The sequence below is a fragment of the Notamacropus eugenii genome, chromosome 1 (assembly GCF_028372415.1).
Source record: "Notamacropus eugenii isolate mMacEug1 chromosome 1, mMacEug1.pri_v2, whole genome shotgun sequence".
NCBI lineage: Eukaryota > Metazoa > Chordata > Mammalia > Diprotodontia > Macropodidae > Notamacropus > Notamacropus eugenii.
The window spans coordinates 150,756,265-150,773,326 of record NC_092872.1 but is presented as its reverse complement, the minus strand read 5'-3'; the positions used below and the strand labels follow the sequence as shown (position 1 = coordinate 150,773,326).

The 17,062-nt window shown below is 36.0% G+C and overlaps 1 protein-coding gene across 1 annotated transcript in view; it reads right to left on the bottom strand.

Annotated features, from left to right (window-relative positions):
- TRPM1 (transient receptor potential cation channel subfamily M member 1) overlaps positions 1-17,062 on the bottom strand; it is a 102,742-nt gene that overhangs the window by 42,884 nt on the left and 42,796 nt on the right. The window contains exons 16-20 of the mRNA XM_072616462.1: positions 7,193-7,485; positions 5,043-5,271; positions 3,227-3,349; positions 2,738-2,869; positions 154-282 (exon numbers count right to left, since the gene is read on the bottom strand). Coding sequence (XP_072472563.1) covers positions 154-282; positions 2,738-2,869; positions 3,227-3,349; positions 5,043-5,271; positions 7,193-7,485 — 906 coding nt within the window. The remainder of the gene's footprint in view (positions 1-153; positions 283-2,737; positions 2,870-3,226; positions 3,350-5,042; positions 5,272-7,192; positions 7,486-17,062) is intronic.

Here is a 17,062-nt window from a genome sequence, read left to right as displayed (position 1 = left end):
ATATTATATTCTTTAGAATAATTGTTATTCTACAGGGAAATTTTGGGCATAATGGTGTGTTAAAGATTTTGGCTCTTTGAAATAAAAAACAAACTAGATATGAATTCTAGGACCCTTGCCAGTATGACTAAGTTAGCAATTAAGTATAATTACCTCTCTTATTTTCTCTAAAGCGAGGGTCACAATATAGGAGATAACAATCCATTCTTGGAGAGAAGGCCATCGTTCCATCCTCACCAGAATAATATAATTAAATAGCAGGAGGTAGGCCAAATATGATATCTTTAAAAAAATAGAAAAGAAAACATGTAAGTATAACCATTAAAGATCATTAAGAATGGAAAATGAGATGGGGACCAAAAGAGGGTCATAAAGGCATAATAAGTGACTATAAAGTTCCTAGGACTGACTATAAAATTCCCAGCAATTTACTAATGGTCTGTGTCCCCGTAATTCTCTGATTTTTCCTCTTTACATTCTTGTATGGTTATGACTTGGGAGTAGGAAAACTGAGGTAGTCAATTGCTTGTTCTAGGCACCAGAATCATAACTAGGATTTTTTATTCTCATTGAAAATATCCCAAACCACACCTGAGCAAATGACATAAAACATAGCCTCAGTTGAAGGGGCTCAGCACACCAAGTAGCAGAGGGGAGCTTGAGAGCCCAGGACAGCATCCCAAGGTTACTGCTAGAGAGGCTCCCACAGGGTGGCACCCCGGTAGAGACAAAGGGCAAAGGGTTATCCCCAGTCTGCTGTCTAGCAGTTTCCCATTATAAACCATTATTCTTTTCTGGGGGTTGAGGATCCACTACAAGATACTAATTCCTTTATTTCTGCACTACTGAAGAGTTTAAAATGCCATAAGTACTCTAAATTTGGGACCCAGGGCAAAACATTAGTTGTCCAATCCTGGTAGTAGCTCTTCAGGACACCTGGAGTCAAATACCATCTGCTATCATACAGGGAGGGTTCCATCGAGTGGCAATCAGGGGCATCATAAAGAACATCTGACATGTTCTAAGGACTTGGAAGGGTCAAAACTGGAAAAATAATGGATGGGAAAGGGTGAATGGAAAGAGTACTCACACTCCCCATCAATACTTTACATGAGGATTGGATCAGAATATTGGACAAGCAAGCCAAGCTGAACCGGCTGAATGGATCAAAAGCCTCAGTCATCCTCATCCCCATTCCAAGCCTATACATGGTTATACTCTAGTTAAAAATACTTTGTTGGGACAGTTAGGTGGTGTACTGGATAAAGTACTGGACTTGTATTAAGGAGGACCTGAATTCAAATCTAGCCTCAGATATTTAATAGTTGTATGACCCTGGGCAAGTCACTTAACCCCAATTGTCTCAATAAATAAACACTTTGTGCTCTGCACCTTTTTGAATTTCTGAGTTGTGCAGTTAGTTATGCTTACCTAGTTACATCACTGGTGATATGATTACCGCCATTAAAACCTGATTATAGAACCTTGTGCTCATTAGAATACCATAGAGTTATATTCTTTTAATTTGTCTTTTTTAAAAATGAAACCTACATATGCTCCCACTCCTCATCCTCAAATTTCACAATTATGTGGTAATAATGACTTTGAGATATCTCAGATGAAATGAATAGGATCTGAAATATGCCATTCTGAAGTTCCTCCAGTATCATATGAAATATTATCCTTAAAAAACTCTTCCTTAATTTTTTTGTATTTCCTATAGCATGACTTTTTAATTTATTTTAAATTAAATTAAAATTTTAAAATTAAAAATCTATTTTATTTTCTACACATCTTTCTTCTCCCATTGAAACAGAAAAGGAAAAAAAACCCTTGTAACAATATGATATGACTTTTAATGCACATGTAAGCCATGGTCAGGAACTTAAGGCTTTGCGTTTGCCCATACTGAGTTCAATCTTGGAAACTTCTTATGAATCACTGTTTGGCTCATATTCCCACTCAGGAATATAAATATGTGTGTGTATGCATTTATATTTAATATATACCCTACATTTCCTCTGGGAACCTTGGATTTTGTCTTGTGCCTTATTCTCCTTTACAAAAATATGGAGCATTTAGACTTACAAAAACATCAAATATATGATAGGCTTAATTGAACGTAACGAAATCCCAAATGTTTTGTTGGTAGTACTCAGTCTCAGGGTAGTCCCTGGGTAGCTGAGATCCTTCATAGAGAAAAAGTGAATTGTCTTGTTCATGGTCTCAGATGTGAGTATTATATGCTTTGCTTTCTGGTTAAATAAAGCCTGTCCTATATTTGATATATTGTCTGCCTAGAGGCTTCTATGGGAGATGAGGGTCCAATTTTTGTGAAGACCTAAATATGAGCTAAATTCTTACATTCCCATGAAACCCCTTGGTTGAGACACAAGTCAAAAAGTTTTCTGAGAAGCTTCTAAGGTTAAATGTAGTCCACAGAAACCAAGAGCTTTGATTCCAGGCCAGTGGTTGCATATATCATACATTCTTTTAATGTGTATAATGCAATATTTGATTTCAGTTATGCCAAGTTCTTGCAACAGTAAAAAAAAATTTGGATTCCACTTTAATCAAATATATTAAACACTCAGTTTTATACTTCAGCTTGCTTAATTGAATTTCTAATAATATCCTGCTATTTGACAAATCATCATCAGTTTTCTAACAATCTGCTCAGCAACATAGGCACTTAATAAATGTTGAATTGAAATAAGTTAAAATAAGATTCTCTTACTGTGTAAAACCAGAATTTGACAATAGGGGCATTATAGAATTCACAAATCTTGGTTCCAATTGGAATACTCCTTTGCTTTTTGTTTCCATTCTCCTCATCCCCTTTTCTTGAGCTAGCATCAGCATTTGCATCCTAAAAAACAAAAAATGGGCAAATTGTAATGGATATAGAATTATATTGTCAAGAGGGAAGCTACCTACCACTTCACAAGATTTGTTTTCATGAACAGCAGACATAGTAAGGTTCTTTCTCAGTGTAATCAAATCAATACTCTGAAGTTTTAACGTTATTTGAACCTTCTTTCTATAAAACCATTAAAAATGCCTCCCAAATCACATATATTTGCAGGTCCACAGTAATAAGCACCAAGAAAAAAAGTAAAAATTAGAGTCCAATATGATAGTCATACACACACACACACATAATTATATACATAATATATATAATTAAGACAATGGGTAGAGTTACTATGTCATATCACTCACTGACCATATTCTCTTCTTCTTTTTCTTTGCCATCTTCATTTTCCTTTGATGTTTGATATGAAAAATCATCATAAGTGCGAAATTCCAAGAACAAAATTGTAGGGGGAAAAAGAATCCCCATTATAACCTACATAAAATGAGAAAGTTATATCTACGTAAACTCCTTGAATTCTTCCATATGTTGACTTGTTCTTAAAATGACAATTTACACTGGATGATGACAATCTTTTAATCCAACTTTCAAAAATCACACCCTCTGAAACAACTCACATATGCATTACTCCCAGCTTCCTGTGGCTAAATTTGGGTTATTTGACAGAATTATTTAAAGTTAATAATTTTTAAATAGAAATTTAATTTATTGATGAGTAGCAAATAGTGCTACTTTCTTAGCACAACTGCAAATCAAAGATATTCAGTGAAATAACAGTACTGGTAAGTATCACACATGAAACTCTAAAAATTAACATTCCTTACTAAGATGGTCAGGGATGTTTTACAGAGCTGAATTGCATGTAGAATGTGAGCATATGAGTAGTGTTCCATTTACTCAACTTAAAATGACTGATTTAATGTTGTTCAACAAGGGAAGGATTTTAATTAGTCACAGCCTAGAAGATAATAGGTTGCCATGCTCCTGAGAGCCAGTCTCATTGACATGCTTCTCAGCGTTGCCTCTACAATAGTGAGGTTCTCTGTTTTCCCTTCATCCAACACCATTCAGACCAGTTCCTTGAATTGAGTTTTGTTCCCAGAGTTGAAAACTAGCTTTTTATTCCTGATCTCTAAACTAGAATTAACAAAGACAAGAAAAACTTATTTTACATTAGAATCAAACTTGTTGTATTGAATTGACCAATTCTTATAGGAATTAAAGGGAAATGTGATACTTTTGTTTAATCGTTTTTTGTCTTTTGCACAATAAGAGAAACTGTGCTTATCTACATATGTCACATACATACATCATACACAAGCATTCTGTGGAACAGAAGTAATATCAAGATAATAAAATTATAGTTACATATGCCTTAGAGTCATTTTTTTTTTATTTTCAAAGTTTTTTTTTTAAATAAAATCAGTGCTTTCCATGTCACATGGGATTATAGGTTTATAGTTAGACCTCAGAAGCCATCTAGTATGATTTCTGTATGTTACAGATGAGGAAAACAAACAACTCTCCCAAAGTCACACAGGCAGTAAAAGTGGCAGAGATGCCTTTGGACTCCAGAGTCAGTATACTTTTCAATATGACATATTGCTTCTATGCTGGTGCATGCTCAGATCTGTTGAAAGTTCTTTTATGGTATTCTATCCAATTCAAACATTAACAAGAGACATATAGTGTAATTCTGGAACTGGAAGAGTCCTTAGTTATGTCCTTTTCCACATCCTTCTTTTCACAGATAAGGAAACTGAGGCCCAGAGAAGGGAAATAACTTATTGAAGATCATGGAGCTAGTGAACTATAGCAGCAGGTCATGAAGAGAGCAACACCGAATGTGACCCAGAGACCTGGGCGTGCTGGGAAGTGTTCTGAAAACCAGCTGGGGAGAAGGGATTTGTGCTCATGACGTGCTCTTAAGTTTAATCTGCATTATTGTTTTCTCCATCACTTTCTTAAGTTAACGCAATCAATAGGGCAATAAATCAAACCCTGGTTTTGTAGTATCTACAGATTTGCAAGGTGTAAATGCTCACACTGAAAATTTGACAGTTGGTTTAGAAGAATCTGTACAGTGGGCTGCAGCACAGCCCTTCCTGGAGATCTCAGGTTCATGAGTACCAGAGGCAAACCTTCAACAACTACAGCAAGAAAATACCTTAAGACCTGGGTTTTTCCTCATCCGGAGTCTTCCCATCCACATATCTGTTAGTAGCATTTGGCTACAGGTATGGGCAATGAAGTCTCTGTGTTTGGCTGCCACAGCCAATTTCAGACAGGTAGAGTTACTCCAGTTTTTTAGCTCATAGGTCAGGAGTTTCATAGCAATCTGTTCATCATGTTTATAGGACTGGTCCAACAGCTCAACAGCCAGCTGGCCAAAGTCTCTGAAGAAGCAGAAATCAAGACTTTGATCTTTTAAAAATTATAGCTGTTATTAAGATGTCTATATCTGTATATCACAGTATCAGCATAAAAGAATCTTGATGTGCCAAAGATACTTAGAGGTGATGTATGCCAAGCCCATTCAGTTTACAGAGTCCCTTCTCTAGTATCCCTGACAAATGGTCCTTCATCCTCTGCTTGAACACCATCATTAATGTGGGACTCACAACGTTAGGGGAAGCTAAGCTTACTATTGGACGGTTCCATATATTATAAAGTCCTTGATACAAAAAATTCTTTTCTATAACTTCACATACGGTTCTAATTCTGCTTTGTGGAGAAGCAGTGGACAATCTATTCCCACTTCTATATATCAGCTCCATATATTTTAAGATATCCACTTAGTTCCCTCTTAGTCTTCTTCCCTTGAATTTCCTAAGTTCCTTAAACTCCTTTGTATGCATGGTTTCCAGACTCCTCACCATCCTGGTTATTTTCACATACCCCCTTTCAGCTCATTTTTCTTGCTTGTATGCTGATGCAAGCTTATAAAAGGATTTGCACAGACAGAGAAAAATCTTTGTGCATAGAAGTAGAAAGATTCTGTGTAGATTACATACTGTATGTACCTTTGGGAATTCTTTAGAGTGAGAGATGCTATGTTTATCTCCTCTATGTCATTTTCCCATGCTTTGATTAGAAGTGTTCAAAACAGTATTTTTAAAACTGCCTTCAAAATTAAACTAGATTTGAACTGTAAAAAGAACCTCTCTCTCTGCATAGCCACAAACCACAGAGTATAGAACTGGAATGAACTTTTGAGATCATCTGGTTCTTCAAAACACAGTTACCTTCAGAAAATTCTGGTGTTATTACTGGAAATTCTGCCCATTTCTTTTTATGGTTCTTTTCACAATAAAGTTTGACTTCACTATAAATTTTTTCCTTCATATAAATATTACTTTTCCTATGTTTTGTATTCTTCTTTGATTCCTACTTTGTACAATTGGCTTCTAATAGCTTCTAACAGCCCAGAAAATTTGCCTGAAGAAGTATGTTTAAAAAATCATAGAAAATATTAGACTTTAGTTCTTAGAAGTCAGTAAACATTTATTAAGCATCTTCAGTTGTGTAAGGCACTGCTATGTTATTTATTTATAACACAAACCTGTGATGCTACTTGTATAAGGAACTCCCAGTGAGAGAACTACCTGTGCCAGTTTATGGAGAAGTACCTATGGAATTAGAGGTGTGAAGTGACTTGCCCAGAGTCACACAATCAGTATGTGACTGTCAGAGTCAAGACTTAACTCTAGGTCTTCCTGACATAGAGGTCAGAGTCCTATTCACTATACTTTCTATATGCTATACTTTCTTGTAGTAATTGATCCATATATCAATCAACCAACATTTATTAAATACCCTGGAGACATAAAGAAAAAAAGTAAAATGGTCCCTTTCCTCAAGGAGCTTATATTCTGTTGATACATCTCATATATCATATTAAAACAAAATTATTAAGGAAAAAGTTTCAAGCATTAGCCTATGAGAAATATGCTTTGCCTTAAATGAAAAAATGGAAGGGCTGAACACCAACTTTAATAGTTTTGAAAACATCACCAATGTACAGCCATGGTATAGGGTCAAGACTATAGGCTTTGTAGTCAAAGAGCCTGGGTCTGAATCCCAGTTCTTTTGTGATCCTATGATTTATGGCTTACTACTTCAGGGTTGGTGCCTGTGGGCAAATCATTTTGCCTTTATGGGCCTTCCTGTAAATTGGGAAGATGGGACTGGCTGAGCCTAAGGTTTCTTCCAGATCTTAATTCTGTGATCTATATGAATAGGTTAGGTTAGCTGACATTTATATAGCACATTTAAGTGCAAAGTGCTTTATATATAACATCTCATTTGGTCACTAACTTTGAATTGTTGTCCAAATCCTGAGAAATATCATCAACCAGTTCACTCTCTGATGATTCATGGGCCATGGATTTATAGAGTTTACATGCCACTAGGGCCTTGGCCATTGACTCTTCCCCTCGCTGCCACAAGAATATTGCCATCTTTTGCCGCTTCATCAGTACAGCCCACACCATCAGCTCATGGAAGGGGTATTGGAAACGGCTGACTGCAGGGTCATCCACATCAATGTCTATTTCCTCTTCCTTTTTCTTCTTCTTCTTCTTTTTACCTTTGGTAGGTGGCTCATCATCCTGAGAAAAGAAAAGCATATTTATCATTGAGAGTCAAATTTTCAACATATGTTGCATGTTCAAATATACTGAGGTGGAGTTGTAAACTGCTGGAAAAAATGGAAACGTTCTACTGAAGGAATAAAAGAGCTCAGAGGTAAATTTTAAATTTAAATTTTGCATGTTTGGGGATTTTATTTTTGGCTTGGAAAATAAAAGATATGTATAATGATTATTTATTATGGGAACAAATCAATTATAGTTACATCAGACATTATGGAAAAGAGATGCTACTTTAAAATTTGATTTACTAACCATATTTGAAATAAATTTTAATATCCCCAGGAGAAACCCTTAGTAGGGACATGAGCTAGAGAGAGATTTTAGTGAGAAGCCCTCAAAATTGAACGTGGTTCAACGAAAACTAGAACTTTAGTTCTTGGCCCAGGATTACATACGTTATGTAACCTGAACTGTTAGCAAGTCTTTTATTCTTTCTCCTTAATTTCTTCCCCTTGATCTTCTTATATCCCAACCCCCTCAAGAGTTATTCCAGATCTTTTTTCTCAAACCCATAATGCCAACCTGACTGCTTCCCATGCCCCTCAGCAGATCTTCTTGCCTCTAACTTTACTGTGAAAATAGGGGCTATCTTTTTTCCATTATTTTTATCTGCCCTATTCCACATCTTCAAACCCTCTACATCTTGATTCATTTTTTCCTCCTTTGTTCTAAGTAGCTGTCATCATGGTCATCATCATCATCATCATCATTATCATCATCGTCATCATCATCATTTACTCTTTGTTTGGTGATTTCACCAGTCCCTGTGGATTTAATTATTATCTCTCTGCAGATAATGTACACATACGTACAGATACACATATACATATGCCAACTGTGTATAGGATGGACTGGAGTAGAGAGAGATTTGATGTAGAGATAATGCTTATATTATGAACCTGGGAGACTGGAAAGATGGTTGTGTCTTCAACAAAAATGAAGATGTTTGAAAAAAAGGTTTGATGGAAAAAGTCTCCCAGGTTCATAATATAAACATTATCCTGGACTCTTCACTCTTCCTCACCCCACATATTTTTCCCCACATAATTTCCAAGTCGTTGCCAAATCTTACTGTCTCTACCTTTACAACCTCTCTTCCATCCAACTTCTCTCCCCTCATAGCTAGTTCAGGCCCTCATCATCTCATTAACTCACACCTAAATTATTGCAAGTCTCTCTATAGTGCCTCAGTGTCCCAATTTTCCCACATCCTCTCCAACATTTATCATTTTCCTTTTTTGTCATATTAGCCAATCTGATAGGTATGAGGAGGCACCTCAGAGTTGTTTCAATTTGCATTTTTCTAATCAAAAGTGATTTAGAGCATTTCTTCATATGCCTATAGATAGCTTTGATTTCTTCATCTGAAAACTGCCTGTTCATATCTTTTGACCAGTTATCAGTTGGGAGTGACTTGTATTCATATAAATTTGACTCAGTTCTCTATATATTTGAGAAATGAGGCCTTTAGCAGAGACACTGTAAAGATTGTTTCTCAGCTTTCTGCTTTCCTTCTAATCTTCTTTGCATTGATTTTGTTTGTTCAAAGGCCCTTTATTTAAGTGTAATCAAAGTTATCCATTTTGCATTTCATAATGTTCTCTATCTCTTGTTTGGTTATGAATTGTCTCCTTTGCAATAGATCTGACAAGAAGACTATTCCTTACCCCTATAATTTGCTTATGGTGTCGCCCTTTATGTGTAAATCATGTGCTCTTTTTTGACCTTATATGAGATGTTAATCTATACCTCATTTCTGCCATACTATTTTCCAGTTGTCTCAGCAGTTTTTGTCAAATAGTGAGTTCTTATCCCAAAGGCTGGGGTCTTTGGGTTAACAAACAGTAGGTTACTGTGCTCATTTACTACCGCATCTTGTATACCTAATCTATTCCACTGATCCATCACTCTATATCTTAACCAGCACCAGACAGTTCTGATAATTACTGCTTTATAATCTGGTTTTAACTTGATCAACTTTCTTTGTACTTTTTTCATGAATTCCCTTGATATTCTTGACCTTTTTTTCTTCCAGATGAACTTTGTAGTTATTTTTTCCTATCTTTATAAAATAAATTTTTGGTGGTTTGATTGGTATGGTACTGCATAAGTGATTTCACTCAGGTAGAATTGTCCCTTTTATCATAATGGCTTGGCCTACCCCTGAACAATTGATATTTCTTCAGTTGTTTAGATCTGGCTTTATTTATATGAAAATTGCTTTGTAATTGTGTTCATATAGTTTATGGGCTTGTCTTGGTAGGTGGACTCCCAAGTATTTTATATTGTTTACAGTTATTTTGAATGGAATTTCTGTTTCTTGCTGCTGGATTTTGTTGGTCATATAAAGAAATGCTGATGATTTATATGGATTTATCTTATATCCTGCAACTTTGCTGAGGTTGTTAATTATTTCAAATAGTTTTTCAGTTGCTTCTCTAGGGTTCTCTAAGTAAACCATCATATCATTTGCAAAGAGTGATAGTTTTGTTTCCTCATTGTCTATTCTAATTCCTTTGGTTTCTTTTTCTTCTCTTTATTATAGCTAACATTTCTAGCACTATATTGAATAATGGTGGTGATAATAGGCACCCTTGCCTCACCCCTGATCTTATTGGAAATGCTTCTAGCTTATCCCCATTACAGATAATTCTTGCTGATGGTTTTAGATACATATTTCTTATTATTTTAAGGAACACTCCCTTATTCCTATGCCCTCTAGTGTTTTTCATAGGAATGAGTTCTGTATCTTGTCAAAAGATTTTTCAGCAACTATTGAGATAATCATTTGATATCTGTTGGTTCTGTTTTTGGTATGGTCAATTATATTGATAGTTTTCCTAATACTGAACCTACCTTGCATTCCTGGTATAAATCCCACCTGGTTTAGTGTATAATCCTTCTGATATATTACTGTAATCACCTGGCTAATATTTTGTTAAAAAAATTTGCATCAATATTCATTAGGAAAATTGGTCTATAATTGTCTTTCTCTGCTTTATCTCTTCCTGTTTTAGGTATCAACACCATATTTGTAAAAGGAATTTGGTAGGACTCCCTTTTTGCCTAATTTTTCCAAGTAGTTTATATAGTATTGGGATTTATCTTTAAATGTTTGATAGAATTCACTGGGGAACCCATTTGGCCCTGGGGATTTTTTCTTAGGGAGTTCATTAATGGCTTCTTCAATTTCTTTTTCTAAAATGGGGTTGTTTAGGCATTCTATTTTCTGATCTGTTAATCTAGGTAGTTTATATTTTCATAAATATTTATTGATTTCATTCAGATTGTCAGATTGCCCATGTAATTGGACAAAATATTTCCAAATGATTGCTTTAATTCATACCTGTACATCTTGGCAGTAGGTAGAGGCCAAAATTAAAATACACTAAACTTCTACTGACTGGACATAAAACAGACTGACAATGGTTGCCACGGGTTACATGACAAGCAAGAGAATGCACAGTGGCAACTTTACATTTTTTTGGAGGCCATTTGAAATGCTTTGCCAGGCTGCAAGTGGCCTACAGGCCATATGTTGTGCAGGCCTGCTTTAATTTCTTCTCCATTGATTTCATCCTTTTCATTTTTGATACTGGATATTTGGTTTTCTTATTTTTTAAAATCAAATTAACCAGTGGCTCTTCTATATTGTTGGGTTTTTTTTCATAAAACCAGCTCCTGCTTTTATTTATTTTTTTTAACTTTCTCAAACTCAATAGTTTTTTTTTTACTTTCAATTTTATCAATATCACCTTTGATTTTCAGGATTTCAATTTGCTGTTCAGTTGGGGATTTTTAATTTGTTCTTTTTCTAGTTTTTTTTTAGTTGCATGCTCAATTCATTAATCTGCTGTTTCTCTGTTTTGTTGATGTAAGAATTTAGAGAAATAAAATTTCTTCTAAGTACTACTTTGGTTGAATCTCATAAATTGTAGGATGTTGTTTCATTGTTGCCACTCCCTTTAAGGAAATTATTGACTGTTTTATATGATTTATTCTTTGACACACTTATTCTTTAGAATTAGGTTATTTAGTTTCTATTTAGTTTTTAATGTCCTTCCTCTGCCTTTGTTGAATGTAGTTTTATGGAATTATGATATAAAAAAATACATTTAACATGTCTGACTTTCTGTCTTTGATTGTGAGGTTTTTATGCCCTAATACATAGTCAGTTTTTGTTTAGGTGCCATGTGCTGTGGAGAAAAAGGTATATTACTACCTGTTCCATTCAGTTTTCTTCATATCTTACTTTTCTAATATTCTATTTACTTCCTTAGTTTCTTTCTTGTTTATTTTTTTGGTTGGATTTATCAAATTCTGAGAGGGGGTGGTTGTTTCCCCACTAATATAGTTTTGCTCTTTATTTCTTCCTGTAATTCTCTTAAATTCTCCTTTAAGAATTTGGATATTATACTCCTGGGTGCATATTTATATGTTTAGCATTGATATCTATGATATCTATCTTCATTGTCTAGGATATCTTTTAGCAAGATGTATTTTCCTTCCTTATCTCTTTTAATTAGGTCTATTTTTGCTTTTGCTTTGTCTGAGATCAGGATTGCTATCCCTGCTTTTTTTACTTCAGTTGAAGCATCATATATTCTTGTCCAGACCTTTACCTTTACTTTGTGTGTGTCTCCCTTCTTCAAGTATCAACATATTATAGAATTCTAGTTTTTAATCCACTTTGCTATCAGTTTCTGTTTTATGGGAGAGTTCATCCCATTCACATTCAAAGTTGTAATTACTGTGTATTTCCCTCCATCCTATTTTTCCTCCTGTTTGTCCTCTCTCTCCTTTCACCCTTTCCCTCCTCGCCAGCATTTTGCTTCTGTTTACTGCCTTCCCTGGTTTGCCTCTCTTCTATCAGTCTCCCACCCCTTTATTTAATCTCTTCCCCTCCTGCTTTCCTGTCAGGTAAGATCTATTTCTATATTCAACTGATTGTGTATATTATTCCCTCTTTAAGAGGCAATACTGATGAGAGTATAAGGTTCAAGCAATGCTCATTGCCCACCCTCCCATCTTTTCCTGCATTGTACTAGGTTTTTCACACCTCTTCATGTGAAATAATTTAACCCATTCTACCTCTCTCTTCCACACTTAGTACACTCCTCTTTCTCATCCCTTTATTTGTTTGTCATTCCCTCAAATTCACCTTATACTTCTACCCTCTGTCTGTGTGAAGTATTATGCTTAACTTTGCCTGGTAGAGGATTCTTTGTTGTAGTCCTAGCTCCTTTGCCTTCTGGAATATCATGTTCCATGACCTCTAATCCTTTAATGTTGCAGCTGCTAAGTTTTGTGTAATCCTGATTGTGGCTCTCTGAGATCTGAATTGTTTCTTTTGGGTTACTTACAGTATTTTTTCCTTGACCTGATAGTTCTATAACTTGGCTATCATGTTCCTTTGAGTTTTTATTTTGGGATCTCTGCTGAGGTGGATTCTTTCAATGCTTATTTTGCCCTCTGGTTCCAGGATATCAGGGCAGTTTTCCTTGATAATTTCTTGAAAGATGCTGTGCAGGTCCTCTTTTTGATTATAGATTTCAGGTAGTCCAATAAATCTGACATTATCTCTCCTGAGTCTATTTTCCAGGTCAATTTATTTTCCAATGAGGTATTTTATATTTTCTTCTATTTTTTTTCATTCTTTTGAATTTGTTTGATTGATTCTTGTTGTCTCATAGAGCCATTTTAATAAAGTGAACTTCAAAGGAGAATTTGCTGAGTGATGGTCTCTAGAGAGATTCTGTAAGTGATTCTAGGAAGCGTTATTATTCCAGCCTCCATTTTAGGGCCAATGTGATAATGGTTATGAGAGAACATGTAACTGTTGTTGAAGAGGGTGAGCAATTATGCAGGGTCATCTAGTCTTTCTGAATACCTGGAGATGAAAGGAGCATGAGAGGAAGAAGACCTTGGATTCCACAGGGTACAGTGGAAAGAAGGGGAGAAGAGAGTTCCAGTGGAAGGAAGATGAAGATGGGATAATAGAAGGTAGGAGCTGAGGAAGAGTAGGTTTAAGGATAGGCAGCTTGTGGTTAAGTATCAAGGATTGAGAAATTTCCATCTGTTGATGTGGAAGGTATAGCTGTAATGGGTAGGAGGAGCTACACCGAAGACAGAGGATGAATGAAAAATTAGAATGCTCCCAGGGTTGGTTCTTAAGGGTTTCAGTGGCTCTGCCTCAGTAGTCTCTTGCCTGGGCTCCTCTTCCTCCCAGTTAGGTAGTCTGTCTATCTCTATATATTTATATAGAGAGATATTATGCATGTGTATATGTACATGCATATATGTATACATGTACATACATGTGCACATATGTTTTCATAATGATATGAACCTAGAAGCAATGTGGTATCACTTGTACTGCTATTATATTGACAATTACAACTGATATCACCCTAGACCATATTTCTTTCATGCAATTTTATGTGTAAGTGTAGGCAGTAAAATGAGCCAGTTGCCAACAATATATTTTCAAGTAGAAGCTCTTGCTAGACCTAGACCTAACTTGTAATAGAAATATTTGTAAATAGCCAGCTAGGTGGCACAGTAGAAAGAACACAGGTCTTAGAATCAGGAAGACCTGAGTTCAAATCCAGGTTGACACTATCTTTGTGACCCTGGGGCAAGTCACTTAGCCTCTGTTTTCCTCAATTTCTTCAACAATAAAATGGGGATAATAATAATAGCATCTCCCTTCCAGGGTTGTTATGAGGATCAAATGAGATATTTGTCTAGCACTTAGTATAGTGCCTGGCACATAGTGAGTGCTATGTAAATGCTTATTCAGTAATTAACAAATTAATTGCACACAAATTGGTGCTGCTTGGGTGATTTGAAGAATGGTTGGAAATTGTTTATTTTTTAAGTAGTAGATGGTAGAGGCCATCTCATGGAGCGTGCCAGGAATAGATCTATTCCTTGGACTCTGCCACTTGTACTCTGGCCCTTGGTTGGACAAAATCTCTATGTATATGACACATTCTATGTCATAGAAAATTTCGAACTGAGGCACCGATTCTGTGAGCTATTGGCAACTAGGCAAAATAGTTTCTGGGCTCTCTTTTGAGGCAGTCACTTTGTTGAGACACAAGCAATGCCAGCTCTTGCTTAGACTACTTGTAAAAAGGAATTCTCCCTTCTCCTCCCTAAGTAGGGCAGTTACACACATGGCAGTAAGAACATATGCTTGCCTAGGTGAGCCTGAGATGGTCATTCACATCCTGGCAATCTCTTCTGCTTGGTATTTCTTTCTGTGAATATAAATCATTGAACAGCCACCCTGAGAGATGAGCATTTCCATCCTTGCTCATGACTTCGAGAGTTCAGGAGCCTGGGAGTTCCCACTTACTCAGCAGCTCCGTGGTACCAAGGGCAGTGAGAGCAGCAATGAAGGGATGCATTTGTCCATAGGGAATTTAAAAAACAATTATAAAACCAACTGAAAGTTGGTGGTTTTGTTTTTCTTTGTCACCATGTGCTGGCAATTTGAAAAAAAAATCTTTTGTTGGTCTAAGTTCAACACAATTGCTATGTGACCACAGTGGGCCCTAACACATGCAGTCTCAGCTCAGGCTTGGAGAAAAGCTCAGATTGATTCAGGATCACCTGAGCTCACAGCTCATGTCTCCAATCCCTATGGATTTAAACAGGAGATTCAAAATAAACAATAATAGATGAGAACTGTAAAGAAGAAGAAACAGAACTTGAGTTACTTCCATTCTGTCATTCTGTGACACTTTGGGTTTTATGTATGTTTAAAGTTTAAAACACTGAACAGTGTAAGGTGTGAGGTATGATGTTTTTGTTTGATAAGTGCAAATTTTAGTTCAAAAATAACATTTTACTGAATTTGAATAATACCTTTAATGATAAAATTTATTCTTTTTTAAAACAGTGTTTTAGAACTAAGAACTGAATCAAGAAAATAAAACATTACATCAAGGATATGACTTAATAGTTGCCTAAATTGTACCTATTGTAGACGTTTCAATTTTATTTAAATAAACTTGTCAAATTTGATTTTTTCTCTCTCAAACTTCTGTAATCCACCAAAGCACATTTGTATAGGACTCTCAATGCTCCATGACTGCAAGAAGAGTGGAGTTGGTAAGGGGTTGGGAGAAAAGGCATCCTGGTCTTATAGTTTCCAGGTTCAAGAAAGAAGACACCTACTTCCAGATTCTCAGTCTAGGGTAAATTCACTTAAGTTTCTATTGTTATAAGCTATGGATAGGGACTTGATGATCAAGATGTTGGCTCCTCTGTACCTCAGCTTTTTACCCAGAGTCTTTCTGTCTCTTCAGGTATCGGAAAAGAATGTGGAACTATTAGCCTTATTTTTTTGAAAATAGAAACAGAAAACCAGGTTCTCTTTTCTCCCAAGCTCTCCACAACTCCATTCCTCACAGGCATACAGCACTGAGAAATCCATTTCCCCCAGTAAGGCTGCAAATGGGTTTTGAGGATTGGGTTACACTTAATCTTATTTTTAATGCTTTTCCTACCTTTATGGATATCTATTGCTTCATGTGAAAGAAACTTTTTTGAAATTAAAATTAATAAAAAGTGTGTTGGCACTCCTCAGCTTCTTGTAAGAAGAGGATATAATCATCATAATGATCTTCCACAGGCTGAAAAAATGTGTCCTTCCTGCCTAGATGTTCAGATCTCAAGTTGCTGCTCAAATAGTGCAGCTTGATAGGGAAGTAGAATCTGTTCAATAGTTTTATGTCTCCCAAGAGTCTTTCCTACTCTTAGACAGTACAGTAGGATTATGGGTTACAGTTTATATTTTAAATACATGTTAATGTATATTTATGAGACTTTTGTATATTAAGTGCTTCTCTTGTGGTGGAAGACCTGTTTGTTTGTCCTGTACTTGCTGTTTACTTTGTAAATTTAGTCACTTTTCAACTAACAATCCTGTTAATAACCTTTTGGGGAGATTCTGGACAAAAGCCTAAATTAAGTTTTATTTAAAAGATTTTCCCTGAGACTCTGGGGGATGAATGAACCAATGAATCCATGGATGTTTGGATGCATGTATGTATAAATAAAAGAGTAAATTTTTAAAAACCATTACATACTATGATATCAGGCGATATGGGATACGGAAGCATAGTCCTTATCCTCAAGGAGCTTCCATTCTGATGGGGGAACATGATACATTCAGAAGAACTAGACATTGGGATGGGAATGCACAGTGAAGACATGTTTCTGTCCATGATGAAGCAAAATTACTGTGAATGAGCTTAGATTCCCAGGGACAGAATCCAGGCTCTAGGGTGGGAGTTTGAGGAGGATGGACAGCATATTGGAGACCTAGTTTGAAAATGTCTGGGGAGGGGGGCAGAGCTAAGATGGCGGGGTAGAAAGACGCACATACGCATAGCTCTGAACCCACAACCCATAGAACATCTGTAAATAGCAACTCACTGAGAATTCTGCAGCACCAGAGGCCACAGAACACTAGAGTGAAGGAAATTTCTGTTCCAGAGGGACCTGCAAACCTCTCGCAAAA